This window comes from Haemorhous mexicanus, chromosome 3 (assembly GCF_027477595.1).
Source record: "Haemorhous mexicanus isolate bHaeMex1 chromosome 3, bHaeMex1.pri, whole genome shotgun sequence".
NCBI classification, from domain to species: Eukaryota; Metazoa; Chordata; class Aves; order Passeriformes; family Fringillidae; genus Haemorhous; species Haemorhous mexicanus.
The window spans coordinates 52,561,377-52,580,016 of record NC_082343.1 but is presented as its reverse complement, the minus strand read 5'-3'; the positions used below and the strand labels follow the sequence as shown (position 1 = coordinate 52,580,016).

The 18,640-nt window shown below is 44.8% G+C and overlaps 1 protein-coding gene across 1 annotated transcript; it reads right to left on the bottom strand.

Annotated features, from left to right (window-relative positions):
- Positions 1 to 611: 611 nt before the first annotated feature.
- On the bottom strand, positions 612 to 17,403 carry TNFAIP3 (TNF alpha induced protein 3). The gene is made up of 10 exons (XM_059841809.1): positions 17,253 to 17,403; positions 16,856 to 17,057; positions 13,395 to 13,707; positions 9,071 to 9,261; positions 8,698 to 8,845; positions 8,334 to 8,504; positions 7,381 to 7,561; positions 5,084 to 5,994; positions 3,002 to 3,234; positions 612 to 2,340 (listed from the first exon to the last, which is right to left on the bottom strand). Exons 3-10 carry the CDS (start codon positions 13,705 to 13,707, stop codon positions 2,056 to 2,058), a joined length of 2,433 nt encoding a protein of 810 aa, XP_059697792.1. The 5' UTR covers positions 16,856 to 17,057; positions 17,253 to 17,403; the 3' UTR covers positions 612 to 2,055.
- Positions 17,404 to 18,640: the final 1,237 nt, after the last annotated feature.

The window sequence follows — 18,640 nt, the reverse complement described above, 5'->3', positions numbered from 1 at the left end:
GGCTGGGCTAGGCTGAGCTTGGGATGAGAAGAAAACACTGCTTTCATGTAGTTTTTCAAACAGCAGTTGGCAACTTGCTCTTCATGAACTCCTGAACAACTCTGATGCCAAGGCTTCCCTGCTGTCCCTGGCAGAGGGAAGGCTGTAGGCCTGGTCTGTGCCTTTGGGGCTGCACACACAGCTGTGTGGAGGCTGGGATCACCAGCTGCCACCACCACCTCCCAAGGTGGCACCCAAGCACCACTTGTTGGGAATTCCTGAAATAACAGATGGAGTAACACAGGAAGTCAAGGCAAGTCAGTGTAGCTTAGGTTTTGTTGCAGTCTGCTCCTGCATCCATACTCTCCCACAATCATTCTTCTGGGGTCTGAAAATACTCTGCACTCACAGGAACCAACTCCTTACACCCAGGTCCTTCAACAGAACCAAGAGCCCTTTCTGAGAGAACACCCACTCACAGCAAGTTATCCATCACCTCTTCAAAGCACTTGGCTGCATCATCTGCACCAAGGAGCAGTAACATGCCGAATGGTAGTGCTGAAGAGAAAGGCTTCCTTCCGGGGTGTCCCATCCTCAACTGTGCTCTCTCGCATAGATATAAAAATAACAAATTCAATCCTTCAATAATTTATTTCTTTATACCAGAGAAAGTTATTCAATTATACATTTAAGTTTGTAACTTTCAACACTAGAGTAAATATATGTAAAAAAATCCTAGCTGTGCAAATTTCAAATTGCATTGTTTCAAATAATATAAATACTTTAATAAAACATACGTTCACATTAAGGTTCACAAAATATATAAAATTTAACAGAAATAAGTGATGAGTTATTTAGGTTTTTTTTTTGGTTTTTTTTTTTTTTTTTAGAAAATGGCTTTTTTAGTAACTAGAAAAAGATTCTAAACTTGAGAAGCAAGTTAGAAGAGATCTCACCTCCAAAATCATAGCAGCAAAACAGATGCTGAAAACTTAAAAGGTGTAAAAGGAGAAGAGTGAAGCAGGTAGCAGGCACAGTGGTAAAGCTGAGGTTGCTAAAGAAATTACTGCAGATTGAGAAGTGGATGCATAAACTTCAGGAGTAAAATCTCAGCCGTGAAGAACTCTTGTTACTGAGCTCCCAGCTGTTTGCATGGTAACAGAATCACATTAAGGATGATAGAAAGTGACAGAAATGGGGAGGGAGGGTGCAAACAGCACACACATACTCCTGACATTTGCAGTGCAAGAGAGACAAGAGTCAATCTTGTTTCAGAAGTGAAGACAAAGGGCTTCGGGGTTTTTCTTGTCTTTTGGAGGTAATTCCTTCCACACAAGTGGGAAATGGCAGGATACATTTTCACCATCACATGCATTTCTTCTGCAACTTCTGTCTTTCCAGCTGTCTTGGGATTTGGGAAAGGATCTAAATGCGGGTTAGGTTAAGCATGTTAAAGGAGCAGACCAGTGCTGGTCTTGTTTTTGGCTGTGGTTTGCTGAGGGCTCTGCAAACACAGAAGCGCTTGCTGTTATCACCCTAAATGCCTGTGGGAGCTCCTGCCCTAGGAGTTCTGTAGGAACAGCAAGGACACAGGCAAACTGAACCACGTTTCTTCAGATGTCAGCTAGAAGTAGCATCAGTCTGTCCTGGGTAATCCCATTCAGGAAGGACTTGCCCCTGACTGATGAATGCAGCCATGAAAAGGTCCTGCACCTCTGACAGTAGACACGGCTCCTTCCCTGGGAGAGGGGAGGTATTGAGAAACAGGCAGAACTGGGAAGTTCTCTGGATTCAAATGCTTCACACTTCCTCCTGGGAAGTCCAAGAATTAAGTATGGCATTGTAGGAGCTTAGTCATGAACAAGAGCTCTGTGCAGAAGGCAATGTGACCTTCTCAGCAGTCCTTGTATGCAGTGTTTAGAGGAAGTAGAAATTTATTCCCATTCTTGGGAATAAACATGATCTGAGCAGACAGCTTATGTCTCCCCCCACCCCCCACTCCCAGGACCGTTAAGTGTTTTGGACGTAGCACCATTGCAGGGAAGGAAGTAGCTGGTATTGCTTTCTTGTTCCCCACTAGCCATAGATCTGTTTGAACTGGTAGCACTCGTTGCAGTAGCCGTTGCACTTGGCATTGCCATAGTGATCGCAGGCAGGGGCTCGGCAGCGTTGCTTGGGAGGCTCCTGTGCCGCCGGCTCCCTGGCATTCCCCGACGGCAGCAGCTGACCAAGGCGCCGGCACTCTGGGCACAGGTCATCACTCCTGCAGGCCAGGCTGTTTCTACACGAAGCCACAGCACACTGTCTCTTCTGGGCACTCAATGCTGCTCGCTGCACATCTCCTCTGTGCTGCCCTGTTCTCTTGAAAAATATTAAAACACATTGTCAGCTGCTGCGCTGGCAGCACAAATGGCTTTTCATTTCCTTTTTACTCTGCTCGTGGTTTGTACAGGTAACCACCTGGGGATTGTTCACAGGCACTTCTACAAAGTGCAGTACCAAGAGCCAAGTTGAATTTTACCAAAGAAAATCACAAATTCTGACATTTTTTAGGAAAAAATGCTGGCTTTTTTATCTTTGGCAACCCTCAATTCTAAAAGGACCAAAACCAACTGTATTAAAAACCTTATCTGGAACAAAGACAATCTGTGATGGACTCAATCAAAAATGCAACTTGAACCCCTTGACACAGCTGCACAGCTCTAAGGGTAAGAATGAAAATCCTTCCCCAATCAACAAAACAACCTAGCTGTTGGTCGAATTGCTTCCACAGGAACTGCTGGCAAAATCCCAGTGGAGGTAAAACTGAGCATGGCCATGACAACCCTAAACTGAGAATGACTTTTTACGAGTGCTGCTCAACTGCAGCAGAAAAACCTCATGATATGCTCTATGCTTGTCTTTCCATGATAGTTAAGATGCAGCCATTTGAGGATTTTCTAGTATGGATCCCAAGTTGTTCCCACAGGAGAAAAACATGCAGCACTAATCAAGAGGAAGATTTTGAGAAGTTCACACTTACTTCTGGCTGCCTCACCAGCTGCTCTTCTGTCCTTCTGGCTTCTTGGAATCGCTGGCTCTGGGCTATAATGAAGCAGTTCTGGCAGTACCCCTCGAGCATTGTGCTGCCCAGGGTGCCGCAGTCGCGCCGCTGGCAAGACACCGTGTTACGGAAGCCGGCAGCGGAGCTCCCTGTCTGATCCGCTGCTGAAGACTTCCTCTGAGATCTCCTCTGGTGGCGTAGCAAAACACTGTCTGTAAAGCAAAGCATGAACAGGAGCAGTTTGAATGTGTCCAATAGATATGATGACCCAAAGCAGATAAAAAAACTCTCCATCTTAAAAATGAAAATAAATTAAAAGCATCAACTAGCCTCAAACATGGGTTTTTGACAATCCTGAGACTCCCCCAGTTGGTACATCTTTCTTCATGTTACATACATAAGCATGCTAATGTAGCCTGATTTTCATATAATTTTTTGAAACAGATGATTTTGGAAAAAATTGCTCTAAGCAGGAAACCTAGATCACACTGAAGTCAAGACAAATTTCACCTTTGACTTCATTTTGACTGTCATCTGTGATCTACCCATTTCAGCCTCCCCCTTTTCAGTCACATCAGACAACTGAAGTACAGTGGTACAGAGCATAAGGGGAAAAAGTGCATTATACTTTTTAGTCTCATGAAGCAATCTTACATATTCCACAATCAGAAGGAAAAAAAATTTCACTGTGAGCAATGCTGGAAAATAAGGTATTGCAAGCTGGCCCAGAAGTTCCCTAATCTGAACGCACGTGGAAAGCTCAGTGTTGTGAAAGATGTCTCTGCCAACAGCAGGGGGGTTGCATTAGATGATCTTTAAAGGTCCTTTCCAACCCAAAGTATTTCGTGTTTCTTTATTTGTATCAGCAAGCTTATCAGCAATAAAATAGTCTGAAGAGATAAGTAGTAATTCTCTCTTACATACACCTTTCAGGCTCTATACCTAAGGACTCTTTACTGGCAAAACAGGGCAGTAGCATGAACGATGAAGATTTCATGCTGTGATTTATTCACAGACTATTCCCTTTTTGAAAGTCAGTCTTTAAACACACGTGCATGCACACGCAGGGTATTACCCAGGAAGATTTCAAGGTAAAGTGTAACAACACACTCCAAAGCTACTCGAAAATACCAGCTAATTACCTACAGTCAAATTTGACTTGCTCTGCTTGTCAAGACAACTACAGTGGTTATTCCAGAGCATTATACCTGTTACATCCAGAACAGACAGATATCTACACAGTCTTCAAGGCTTTTTAAACACCTTGCTAACATAACTGATTTTCAGTACCTTCCATACATTTACAGCATTTCCTTCACTGATCTCTACAACTTGTCTAGCTGTGAAGAAAACTCATACCAAACCACGACTGCAGTGGATGATGGGGAGGTATCAAAAGCCACCCCCTTTTAAGTTGGTTTTGCTTCCATCAAAGCTGAAAGGAAGTTTTACAAGAGATTTCACAGATTTCTCACACTGCTGCCATGTGCCCCTTTATGGTATGCTGGTTTTGGCTGGGGTGAAGGTAATTTTCTTCACAGTGGCTGGTATGGGGCTGTGTTTTGGATTTGTGCTGAGCACTGGGTTGATAATATTGAGATGTTTTTGTTGTTGCTGAGCAGGGCTTACACAGTGCCAAGGCCTTTTCTGCTTTTCCCACTGCCCTACTGGCAAAGGTGCATGGGAGAAGACACAGCCTGAACACCTGCCTGCCCATGGCAAGTAATGAATTAATTCTTTGTTTTGCTTTACTTGTGTATGCAGTTTTTGCTTTTCCTATTAAACTCTTTTTATCCCAACCCATGAGTTCTCCAGCTTTTACACTTTCTATTCTCTACCTGAGCCTGCTGGTGGGAGAGTGAGAGAGCAGCTGTGTGGGGCTTGGTTGCTGGCTGGGATTAAACCATGACAATGGGATAATAACAGACAGAAAGTCACATTCTCCTCACACTGTTTTCATTACCCCCTGCCCTTTTATCATCCAGTACACACAGAACTATCCAGTTCAAGGAGGCTGATCTGCAGCCAAAGTGTGTCAAAGCTCATTCCATCTCCACTTACCATGGTTTTCCCTGTACTCAAAGAAACACAGCGTGCAAAAGCCCTCATTTTGTGGTGTCCCAAAAAACTTGCAACCAGGTTTCCTACAGAGGTTGCCTCCCCTGTTCTCCTCAGGAGACAGTGCTGGTGGCGGGGGCTCCTTGCTATGGCTGTTGGGAGCCTGATGGCAGGAGTGCTGGTGGAGGATCTGTGAGATCTGGGATGGGTCAGATGTTGATCTCTGGTGGCAGGCAGGCAGGAAAGCGGGACTGCCATTTGGGGACTGCTCTGTAGACCTTTTGAAGCAAGTGCTGCAAATACCATTGAAGGTCCTCTTGGCCTTTTGGCAGCACATTTTGCATGTGGCATAGTCTAAGTGTCTCTGGTCATCCAAGTTGTTGCAGGGACTGAGCTGTCTGGAGTTGTAGCAGCGTTCACACAGCCCGTTGTGTTGCACGTTCAATGTGAAGGGGCAGTCTGGGGTCCTGCACTTCATGGCTGTGGTTTCACTGTACAGGAAAAGGCTTGGAGCGGTCGGAGGTGCAGAGCGAGGCTCTGTTACAGGTCCTTCAGATGTCCATCCCCCAGGTTCACAAATATCCCCACGGGAGGAGCCTGACCCAGCTGCCTTCAGCTTCTCAGGTGCTGCTTTGGAGGTCTGCTTTCTACCTTTGTTTCCTTGGGACCTCTGCTCAAAGCATTCGTGGCAGTAGGGCTGGGTGTTCACAGACATGTAGAAAGGGCAATTTGGCGTTTCACATTTCATCTGTAAGAGGGAGAGCTGGGAAAGTGACAGATCCTGTCTGTTCCTGGAACATGTCTCTCTTCTAGCAGGTTCAGCATTCTCCTGCCACTTCTTGTACTCATGCTGTACCAGCTGAAAGTAATCCTCCACAAGGTTTATTTCTTTGGGTAGGTTGCCTTCATCTAACCTGACAGCCAAAAAAGGAAGATTGCATCAGTGGTTGAAAAGAGCAGATGGTGGGGGTGGAAGCAAATACAAGCAATGTGGGAAGGAAATGTAGACTCAATGCACATCCATATTACTCAGACAGAAGATCTGGGATGTTACACTGTTGCTGTAAATGTAAATAATTTTAAAAGCAGGTGTTCAGTGATGGAGACTTTCATATCTGAAATAAATGTCCTGACACAATGCTAAAGAGAAGTATTCTTAAAAGGCTTTGCTAAGTGAGGGTTTTCTGTCTAAGAGCTGTTTGAATAAAGAATATGGGTAATCTCTCAGAAGCAGAAAGTCCCCCAAATGGTGGATTTCTCTGAGGATCAGTGCTCAACTGAGCATAATGATACAGTTTATTGTGAAATCTGCTCCTGGTTCTCTGCCCTGTTGGGTCTGTATCTACCAGCAGAATTCTTCGAACAAACTGTGGGGCTTCAGTTTGGTGTGCGCAATGCTAGCATCCATCATACCGTCCCTACTGCCTCCAGCTGCAGGGAAAGCCCTACACTGGAGCCTCACCATGCCACAGTTGGTAGGATGAGGAGCTAACAACTCTGGCAATACTCCAGAACACACCTAGGCAGAGCAGCTAGGGAAGCTAAAGTACTACCCTTCACATGTGCTTACATGCTTCAGGTAGAAGGACTTCAATTTTCAAGGCTCCTACACCAGAACCAGCCAACAGCATAAAGATTCCTTTCCGTGTGGCAGTGGAAGCAAAGACAGAGGATACAGGGAGTTACTGAGGGGACTGGTTTGGCAGTGGCATCACTGCCAGTGTCCACTGAATATGAGAAGCTGATGCCAGCTGCTCCCTGCATGTTACTGGTGCTCAACCATCAGGGGGACCAGCAGAGATGCTGGTTCCTCCACAGGCCACAGCTTCCTGCCTACTGTTCTACACAGAACAGCCCAGGGTGTTGAGGCATCTGTGCTCAGAACATACTGCCAAGTACTTTACCCAGGGCAGCCAAAATTACACCAAATGCCCATTATGCAATGTGCCCTTACACAAAGCACAAGAGCCTGGGCTAACTAGTTCCTGCATTTAACTACTTTTCAGCCATCCTCCTGTGTAATACAAAAGTCACTGAAACTGATCAAATGGATTTTTTTCTTCTAAAATGCTAGTTTCAGTTTGTTAAATCTGAACACATTTTTGCCTTTAAATTTGAGACTGGCCTCAGCTCATACTTCTTCAAAACATATCAACAGTAATGCCAACGTTTCATATTTCAGGTAGTAAACACATGGGCCACCTAGGAAGGAAGGAAAAACCGAAAGAACACACTGGGCTGCCCAACTTGTCCCACCTCTGTAAATAAGATAACTTTGAGGAAATAGGAATGGCACTCACTTTGCAGCATTAATTAGATGAGTTGTACCATGATCCCAGCCTTGCACTGGAATTTCAATCACTATCAAGTAGTCTTTTAGCAGCTGCTCTTTCTCCCTCTCTTCTGCATCTGTCAGAAAGTGCACATTCAAATCCTCAAATCTGCCTTGCTCACTGGTGACCAGAGGGACAGCCCGGATTTCTGTGGGGAAACAAGACGGATTAGCACATACACACACAAAAACACACACACAGATATATATATATATATGTCTATATGTGTATTTACACAAACATAACCAGCCAGTTAGGAATAACCACAAAATGCAACACATGGGGATACCACCACTAAATTTTTGAGAGAGAGGAGAACAGCTGGGCAGAGCAATCAGTTTCTTTATGGTACCACTGGGGGAGGTCGCAGACACAGCTACATCACAAACTTAGCCCCATTGCACAGTAGTTTCAATGTCCCCATAGCAACTATCCTCCCCACTTGAACAGGACTGTAGATCTTTGTTTGTTATCCCTTTTGGTGGGATGATGCTGTAACCTGAACCTAGAGAACTGCTGTCCATTCAGAAGAGATGCATTAAAAATGGCAAAGCATATATTTCATTATTCTTGCCAGGCAGCGGTACCCTGCTGTGAGACTGCATCCTTCAAAGCTTCTTCTCCTACAATGTGGAAAGGAGGCCAGAAGACAATAAAGCAGAGGTTACCCTCTGAGCAATTCCAGCCTGCAAGCAGGTGAGTTGCACTCTACTTTCAACGAATATCTTGAAACTAACCTTTAGTTTCTACTCAGATTCACAGACAAAGCTCTTTCTGCTCCCATTTCAGGAATATATTTCAAATAAATCTAATTTAACTTTAAAAATGCAAATCCAAACCAGATCATGTTTCAAATGCTTTATCAGCACTGTGGTTTTGAAGAAGTAACATAAATACCAAATGAGGTGCTTGAAAAATACCTGGCCCACTGTCCTTCAGAGTCACCAGTGGTGTAAAATGCATGTTGTCATAGCCAAGCACAATTGGGTATCTGTAGCATTCTTCAGCTGGCCACAGGAGAGGCAAGTAAACACCACCAACATTCAGAGGAGCGAAACTGGAGCCTGACTCTAAGCTTCTAACCACTTTATCTGCATAAAGAAGAAAAAGAAAACACAAATAAGTATGTGCTACAGGCAAGAGAAAATGTATGCTGGGGGTTTTATAATAATTTCTGAAAACTCCGTGTTCTGAAATGCATCTACCTGAAAACAATAGCTGTTGACTAAGATTACTAACACAGCACAAGAATATCACAGTGGGATGACTGGCCAGGCAACTCACCTGCAAGGACAATGACTGGCCTTCGGAGGATGTTAGCAAGGATGAAGATGTGAATTTCTTCCAGCGCATTATAGGGAAGTCTATTTCGAGCCCCAGATATTTCTGGGGAGGTCATTTCAATGAGGTATTCCCACTCCTCCTCCCAGTTCTGAGGAAAGAAACAGCTGTCACCAATGGTTCAAAGGCATGGAGGTCAGGAACCAGCTGCAGCACAGCAGAGCTCAAATAATCACATTTTCCCATTTCCTCCAAAGGAAGACTATTTCTGCTTTCCATTAATGACAGAATCCATGAAGCCACAAAGCAAACAGAATCAGCGAGGCAATGCTGGCGAGCACTCAGAAAACAGCACCACTCCCTCAGGCCGCCTTACCCGGGTGTCATAATGGAGTCCTGTTTCTACAAACTCCTGGGATTTAACAGCCTCCCGCTGCCAGCGGAGCTTGAAGTTCCGTGTGTCAATCTCCCTGAGAGCACTAAACAATGTTTTTCTCAAGACAAGGTCAATATCTTCAATACCCCACATGTACTGCGATGCAGCATGCATAAGACAATTTCCATCACCTGGAAAAAAAAGAAAGAGTGCATTATTTTCAAATGGCTACTTAAATAAAATGCCACAAGCCTGCAGGATGTAGAATTACACCACAAATATGCATATTCCCTGCGCACTTCCCTCTAAGCCTCTGACAGAAGGGTTGTAAAGGAGACCAGAGTTATGGTCTCTGTTCAGAGACAGAAAGAAAAAACTTCCCTCCCTACTGGTTTTGTCCCTGCACCAGTCCAAGTTAAGCTGCCATCCAGCAAGGCCCCTTACCTATCTTACTTAAATTTGATTGATATCACAAACCAAATTTTGAGGTCAACTACCAATGTCAAACACAGCTGAAACAGCTCTTTAAACAGAACAAAGTCATCTTAAAATTACAAAAAAATATGTAAATCTCCCTCATTGGTGTTTATACAAATATACACCCAATGGCATGAGGCTGAGATAATGGACACCATTAAGAAAATACTACAGTAACACCAATCCTCATATCCCTTGATGAGCACTGCTGGGCACTTGGCTGTGGTTGATGGAGGAATTGTAATAAAACAGGATACAGAAAGGGAATGGCAGGTGATTTATGTAAAGCAATCATAGGAACACCTCTGGCCTTCCTCTCAGGAATGATTGTGTGTTGGGTTGTTACATATATTATTTAGAGGGCTGATTTTAAAACACAAAATTAAGTAAATGAAAAACAGTGATTCGATTTTCATTTACACAATCTCCTTGCATTGAAAAATTCCTCTTTACAGGTAGGAAGGATTGTGAAATTCTGCAGTTTCAGAGGGGAAACTGAGACTCAGAGAAGATAATTAACTTAATTAAAAGGTGTGACAAGAAATACATCTATGGCTGGGTTTCAGATTCTATCTCTAGCCATCTTCTTCAAAAGGGGATGTCTCCCCTGAAAGGGAGACATCAAGAATCATTACTGTCACGTCCTCAGGTGCAAAACTAAGTCTGACGTCTACCACAGCGGTAAAAAGATTCACAGAATGCTAAGAAACCACAGCAATTTTCTTGGAATAGAAGACATCAACCTTGGTAAAGGTACTAGATTTTTCTCACATGAAAAAACCCAAACAAAACCACCCAAAGAACTCCCACAAAGGAATTAAACCCAGTTTGCCACATACACAATGAGCTCAAATACATTATTTGTGAACACTTTTACTACTTATTCTGTGAAATTGCAGAGAAAAGCCTACAAAAGACTCCAGTTCCTGAATAAGATATAATTTGAAATCTACTCAATGCTTCATAAATTTTTATGGGATTGGTGCATATCAGGCTCCTGCAACTGCCTTCTATTTTATGCTGTCTTGCAAAGCTTACTTCAATTCTGCAGGCTGCTTACTTGAGCTCAAAAATCAGGGAACAACCAAGAAGACAGAAAAACTGACTCTGTTTCCTTCTGACCAAGAAAGATGAGATATCAATCCCATTAAAATTTTCCCTTTGCAAAATCTAGAGCAAAGATAAGACTAATTTTTTTCTCTCTCTGAGAGCTCACTTTCGGTTCTTTATTTAGAAGCACTGCCCAAAATTCCTTACACAGCACTTGGAATTCCCCACACCGTTTGACTAGCAATTGAGCAACAGTTGTACTTTTTGTTCTGCGGGTGCAGCGTGGCCTCCCTCGGACTTTCCCAGGGGGTGTGGCTGGGCGAGTTGGAATGAATGCCAATTCATTATACAAGTGAAATCTCTACAGCCAATAGATGCTGGAATTTTTAAATTTAAAAGAAAAAAAAAAAAGAAGAAAAAACCCTAACAGTTTCGATTTTTGTACCTCCTACTGCTTTCCTTCTATCTCCATTCAGATGTCTGCAAAGAATTATGTGATGATTCAAAATGGCTTTTTAATTAAGAAAAGCCCACCACTCCACAGATTCACAAACATACTAGGTAAAATATACATCAAAAGATCCTGTAGGAGATACTTTCTCTGGTTTCAACCAGCTACAACCTTAATCAGGAAAAAACCCAGAATCTTCTGAAGAAAGTCCACTATTAACTTAGAGAACTAATAAATTCTTCCCATATCTATGGGTTAAGCAGCTAAATGTTTAAAAAATATTTTTCACACCGCATGGGAGAAAAAAAAAAAAGTTGTTTTCTGGGATAATACAGGGCTTCTCCAGGCTTCTGCACTTCTTTCAGAGATCCTCTCCTACAGTCCAATCTACCCTCTTTCTCCTACAAAGGTCCTTCTATGCAACTACTTTGCATAACCCACAGGTTTCCAAAGCCACTCCTACTCATGCACTTAATGACCCTAAAGCACTGAACTGAAGCCAAGTTCTTTGTCTGCTCAGTGTATGGGGAGACCACAAATCTTGCTTTGCCTTCCCTCAACCTGCCCTAATATTTCAACACAGGTTCACCCCCTCATGGGTGGGATCCAAGTCCACACTACTCCCACGTGTAACATTGGCCGACGGCCATGAGATAAAGGAGGGCAGTGCTGCTGAATGTAATGTGGACACCAACAAGGGTCTGTCCAGGCAGGATTTGTATTGACTGGAGATGGAGGATTCTAAAACTGTTACTCTTTGCCCTGGGCAAAAATTGTGAACATTGTCCATTTTCCTAGAAAATCTGTTTGAGTGAAATTTTTAAGATGCAACATTTGGAGTGATGTTACCTTCCCAGTACATGCAAGGCACTGCCCGCCCTGGCTGCAACTCTGGTCCTTCCAAAGCTCAAGATTCCATGACTTCTGTGCATACCCGTAATTGCAGTCATGAGAATTTTACACCAATGCAGAGGCAGCCCAAAAAGCTGAAGGTCAATGCCTCTACAACAGTTACAGACACACACATCAGCATCAGGCTTTAGGTTGGGCAGTGACATTTGCTCAGTGGGTCTATTTTTATGGCTTCTGTACAACACAGCTGTGTACAGTCAGACTGAGAAATATGGCAGAATTTGGAAAGAAAAAAATGTGGACTAGGAAGATAAGGGCAATGTGTATACAAGCAGATATGAAAAGAAGCAAACCCACAACACAACATGGACTTCAACAATGCTGCATGTCCACCACACCCAGTGTTTCTATAACTGCTGTGATCTGCTCCTTGAGCAGAGGATGTATTTCTCATCTTCTTGAAGACCCTGCTGTCCCAGTCTATTGTTCCTGGCCAGGGGCAACCTGTGCTCTAAGGAATCTTGAGTCCAAGTTTGTAGCTACGTGACCATAAGTCATAGCCATTACCAAATCCTTCCTCCACTGAATGCGAAGCGCCCGTGACTCTTACAGTCATGTGCCAAGGTTTCCTGCTCAAGACTATGGACAAACATAACCTGTTCAGGAAATCTTGGCACTACTGCTGTGCCTTTTCATTTGTAGCACTTGATGCAATACACACACAGAGTAACCCAAAAGCCAAGTCCTGAAACCAGCACTGACTGTTGAGAGAAAAGGGCACAGCAAAATTTGTGTTGCACGAAGATGGGTGTCAGTCACACACATGGGACTTACCAGTGGGCCCTGAGGGAAGGCAAGAGCTGGAAAACCCAGGCAGGGAGCTGAGGATGAGGGAGCAGCCCCAGAGTGGGGTGCTGACCCCAGGGACAGCAGTGTCAGGTTCCCGGGAGGCTCCATGTTCTGAGTGCTATTCCATCACTGTTGTTAAAGCTGGATCAGCAAGCAAGCATTGCCTGCCAGCTACAACAGCAGGGCTTATTGGAAGGATATTAGATTCTGCTAAATATACATGGGAATGCATCCCTGGTCACTCAAAGCATCTGAAGGCTCCTCTTGCCTGGCATTAAAGGATGTCTGGCACTTCCGATGAGGCAGCCGACATGTAGCAGTCAGATTCATGGGAAGGCAGTAGGTTCCAAATCAAGTTTCCCTGCCTTGTTCTTGACTCTGATGTGCAACGGGTTATTGATATTATGAAAATATCTATGAAATTTCCACAATATTCACACACTATGGTATGGGCAAGGGTCTGCTACAGCCTCAGGACAGCACATCATGTGGAAAGAATTTTAATTTCAAAACAGCTTGAAAGGCAGCACATTTTTAAAGCCATGTGCTTCTGTTTCAGTAATGTGAACTCAGATGCTATTAATAAAGATGCTACATTTGTATGACCTGTTTTACTCTGAGTGCAAAGACCCGCTCATAACTTACCATTAGTCTTCAAAGGAACAAGTCTCCGAACTTCCCTGCACCAGTTGAGCTTCCTGTGGCGCTCCAGTGAAGTCTGGGTAGCCTGGTCAGTCAGGGACTTCTGAAGCATTTCCCGAAACTGGGGACAAAACTGGCACATTCTGAACATTTCTATGGTGTATCTGTGCATAGTCCTGAAGTGATGAATTATTCCATTGGGAGGTTTGACTAGATCCTCAGGTGTCCTCTCTCTGATCTTCATAGCCTTCAGCATATTGCTCTGATACAAAGCTTGAGGAAGGATGTGTTGGCCAGCCATGTTTCTAGAAGACATCTGAAATGAAAAAGGATCCTTTTATTGGCACTTCTATCACAGTGCTATCACTTCTGACTGAGAAGGCCCTTTCAGGTTGGGATTCTGGATGAAGTTTTGCCTAAAACAAGTAGAGTGGATGCAGCCTTTCATAAATAACGTTTTTTCAAAGCTCACACTCACTAACTTTTCTGCATTACTCAGATACAGACACTGATCAGCTTATCCCACTCATTTGCTAATATAATTTACTGTGATATTGAAGAGGATTTATGCATAAGTAAGGAAACTGCATCACCATTCAAAACAAGCATTTAAAGTAAAATAAGGATAAGAGTAGGCAGAGTCAAGGGAAAGGAAACTTATCCTGGAAACTTAACTAATTGATAATTGCACAGTGTAATCCCATATGCACTTGCTGAATTTCAGGACCTTTCAAGCTCTTGGTTTGATAACATGCCAAAAAAAAAAGCAGTTGATGACCATTTCATATTTCCACAGCTCATACATTCTGAGCAGCGATGGTCAGCAGAGTACAGAAAGAGCACAAAGAATTGCAGGCTGTGCTAGTATCAGTCCCATACTTACAGTGGCCAGATATGGTAGATGAGGAATTTGTCACTCGAGGACAGGCTTAGGTTACTTTTCTTGAGGCTCTTTGTATTTTGTAAGCGGCAGAGCTATGGCTCAGAAGTGCTTGTGCCGTGTGTGGGGGTGCAGACTGCAGTGCCACTATTACTCAGTGGTAAGTCAACAGAGCTGAAAAAGCATTTCCATTTGGCTCAAAACCCCCAATACATTTCCACAGTAGGACATGTCATGTTTACTGCTCTGCATCCCTTTCTTCAGTAACTCTGGCCTCATGGGGTACAGCAGGAAAAACAAAGAAAGAAACTCATAACCTCAAACCTGCGATACTCTATGAAATACTTCCTCAGAGGAGACTAACTTTGTGGCTAGTTAGAGCCAAAAGTAGGGACCACATCTCTCAAAACCCCTGCGCACTACAGCAAGAACAACAATAACAACAAAACCCTGTTTTTACAGGGATAGACCCTCCATGCTGTCCACAAACATTCTTGCTTTGTTCAAAAACAAAGCAAGAATTGTATCAAGATAAATAAAAGTATGCGTGCCTAAAATGTTTAGAGTACAACTAGTCACATTAGGAGAATCTACCATTGTGATTATGAATCTAGGGACAAGTATCAAACCATATATGTGTATCAATCTCTGGACATCAAGTACTAGAAGCAACTAAAGATTGTTTATGCAACTATTAGGAAGTTTTCTCACAGAGATGGGAGGCACAGAGATAGGAAGAAGAACTCCAGCCTGACAGACTGACCAGGAAGGCATTCCCAGGTCTACGGAGGCAGAAGACCCCTCTTGCACAGAAGGGCTTTGGCACCTCCTTCCCTCCAGGGAAATAGTTGCTCTCTCCTCTTCACCCAGACACTTCCATTGGCAACATTCACGTCCAAATGCCCAGCCAAAGCTATTGAAAAAACCCTTTCAGGGTGAGAGGGGACCTCAAACTCCAGGTGCCAAGAGCTGAGCTCTATAACCTCTCTGAGGTTATAGATGGAGAGATACAGTGGATAACCCGACCAGCTGATGGAGAGATACAGTGGATAACCCGACAAGCCCTAAATAGAGACAGTTGAAACAGGTGATCTACAAAGTCCTAATTTAGGGTGATGTCATTCACACACCCTAAGAGCACTAGGGACTGTGTGCAGAGCTGTCACATCTTGCAACATATGGAAAAGCCTTCCTTTAGGTAATAAAGATGGTACATTCTTATCATTCCCCCACCAGCACACAGCCTTAAAATGAAAATTACATATTTTCTCATCCACTCTCCTCACCAATACAGTTTTACACATGCTATTTATGTAATTCTTCATTTAAATGTATGAATGAGTCTAAAAAGGAAATATAAACAACCCCCTACTAATCTATGTGATAACCACAGCTCTGCTTTGCTCTGAGATGACCCAAGTACTGAATTCCTTACTTATGTTACTAGAAACATTGAGTCAATGGGATTTTTTTTACACGAATAAAGATTAATCACATGACTAAGCACTACCGGCATCGACTCTTGAAATGGTTATTTCCAGCTTTAAGTAACAAAAAGTACTGAGTTTACAGAAGCACTCACTGAAACTACATTATTCGATACTATGCTCTACCGGCATTTTTTCCCCTCCACAGGTGGAAATTACTGCCTGTGCTATTTACAGTCATTAATGTGAACCAAGGCAAAAGTCAAGCAACCCTTATTTTCAAAATCAATGTGATGAAACAAACAGAACTCAATAGACATCTAGCTGGACTCATTTAAAAGAAGAAAACTGAGTTGTATCAGTTTACTGTGACAGTCTTTATAGTCTACTGTGCTTTGCTGTGTGCTATGCTACTTTAACCTTCTCACAGGTAATGACTAGGAATTCCCAGAAAGGAACAGCTGTAAACAATAATTAGAGACATCATCCTTTCCAAAGGTGTAATGCTGAGGATGCTGGGCTTGGGAAAGCTGAATACTGTTCTGAGATCTGCCAATGGTTTCATAAAGTTTTCATTTTCTGTCCTCAATCTGAAAAACGACAAGTAATAAACTTCTCCATAAAGTGCTAAAACTTCTATAACAAACATGCTTAATACGTTTTAAGCCCCCCCAAGATTTTTCTGACGGGGTCTTTGCTTTGCTTTGGTACAAACCAAAAAACAGTACTACTCTCCGCCAAATCAGAAGATGAGGAGCGAGGCTCTTTTAAATCCCACAGGACTGGTTCACACACAGTGAGCGTTCCGCGTTCTTCGTTCCCTGCCCTACTGCTGCGCTGGGGGCTGGGCGTGCAAGGTGGAAAGGACACAATACGGCCCGCCAGCTTCCCGGGAGAAGCTCCCGAAGCTCCGGGCCGGGTTTCCCCACGGCACTCGCAGCAAGCCCGGCCGCGCCGCGCCCGCCCTGCGAGCCGCAGCAGCCGCGGAGCCCCCGCGGGGCCGGGCCGGGCCGGGCCGGGCCGGAGCAGCGGGCACAGCGTCCCCGCCCGGCCGGGAGCCGGCACACGGGCTACGGCCGAGCCCGCCGCCACAGCCGCCGGCTCCCCGCGGCGCCTCCTGCAAAAGTGCTCCGTGCCCTGCCCAGAGCGGCGCTCACCTCTCCGCGGGCGGCTCCTCCTCCGGCCGATCCTGCCGTGACTCCTGCTCAGCAGCGAGGCTGAGGCGATGGGACGGAGCATCAACCCCCACTGCTCCTTGCTTCCCTTCTCTCCGCCGTCTCCCCGCCGGAGCTGCTGCTACTGCCGCTGCCGCCGCTGCGGAATGAAGGGCTGAGCCCAGCCTCTTGTTTTTTTCCCTTTCTGTTTAAGCGCCCGGGTGAAAAAAAAAAAAAAAAAAGGGGGAGATTGAAAACACAACACAAAAAACCCCCACCGGGGATTTCCACCGGCAGAGAGCCGGGACTTTCCGGCCTGTGACAACCGCCGCGGCCGTGCCGCCGCCAGGGGGCGCCGCCGCCGGGCAGCCCCGCCGCCTCCCCGCCCGCCGTGACTCACCCACGGGATTTTCGGGAGCCGGGATGTCATTTCTTCCTTCCTTATTCCTTTCCCCCCGGGCAGGGGGTTGCCCATCCCGTCCCCCAGGCTTCGCTCCGCTCACGGGCCGGCCCGGTGTTGCGTCGCTGGGTCCGGAACAGCTCCGTGTCGCTGCGCAGAGCGGCGCCCCGGCCGTGCCCCGCAGCCTCTGGCTGGGAGAGGGAGAGGCGGCTGCCCCGGGAGCCCTTCCCGTGTCCTCCTCCTCCTCACGGGCACGCGTGGCCAGCGCCTGCCCTGGCACACGGGTCTCGGGCTGCCGGTGCTCGGGTGTAGATGCCCGCATCCCTGCCCCAGCATTCCAGCAGGACATTAAGGGGCCCGTCCCATGGAAAGTATTGCTCTTCCAGACGGTTTTCAGAGCCAGCTAAGTTTTTTTTTAGTTGGGTTTTCTTGTTTTGTTTTGTTGTTGTTTTTTTTTTTTTTCATTTAGCTTGTAAGTGCTCCACAATTTTGGCCCTGTGTTGTAAGTAACCACAAGTGACTTCATTTCTTAAATTAGAGGTTAGGCCAACATTGAACCCCATAGTCCCAATACGGTGGCATTTTCGGCAGGAGATGTTACACGTGCTTCAATCCAGCCCTGCTCGGGGTCAGATTGTTGCAGGTAAAGAGCTAAAACTATCAAGTCAGGGAGATCTTAGTGTCTGAATATGATTGTAAATTCTTGACTGCAACTAGCAGTTTATAGGAATCAATAAATTTAATTATTGTAAACAATTAATGCACACCTTTAAACAATGTGCTAATATCTGTGCAGTGAAAAAACTCAGTGAATAAAATCCCAATATTTAAGTCCTGTTGATATGATTTATGGATGGGATGTGTGCTGGAAAAGTGGCAGTTTCTTGCTCAACAGCTTTACAATCTGTTAGGCACCCAGAAATGAAATACAGTGGAACAAAGTTTCCTGCAGTATTGAAACACTTCACCTTCCCAGATAATGAGCTCCTGCCTATCCCTGAGTATCCACCCCTCCCAGTGACAGGATGAGAAGCCAGGGTTGCTGCATACCTTGAAATAAGGTCTTAAATATTGACTCCTTCAGAGAACAGGTGGATTCTGGAAGAATTCTTTGAACTCCTTCACCTCACCTCCAGCAGCAGCAGCTGGCTCAGATCATTTGCTCATGTCACACAGCAGGGTTATGTGGCAACATGATCTTTCCCAGGGTTTACAGGCCTGTGCTGGCTCTGCACAACAGCCATCCTTCTCCTCTGCCTGTGTTCAAAAAGAAGTCAGGGATATGGCTGGAAAAAGAACAATCCCTTCGGGTTTTTTTCCCTCCTCTGCTTGGAGAGTTTTCTTTTAAAGGTTTTTGTGGGTGTGTTGTTTTATTTTTCTTTTTGCTC

What these genes read in the sequence shown, in the direction of transcription:
- TNFAIP3 (XM_059841809.1), bottom strand. Translation starts at nt 13,707, where the DNA reads ATGTCTTCTAGAAACATGGCTGGCCAACACATCCTTCCTCAAGCTTTG. An exon ending in GACTCCATTATGACACCCGG is followed by an intron (nt 8,846 to 9,070) that starts GTAAGGCGGCCT and finishes TTCTTTCCTCAG; the next exon opens with AACTGGGAGGAGGAGTGGGA. An exon ending in GCCAGTCATTGTCCTTGCAG is followed by an intron (nt 8,505 to 8,697) that starts GTGAGTTGCCTG and finishes TTCTTTATGCAG; the next exon opens with ATAAAGTGGTTAGAAGCTTA.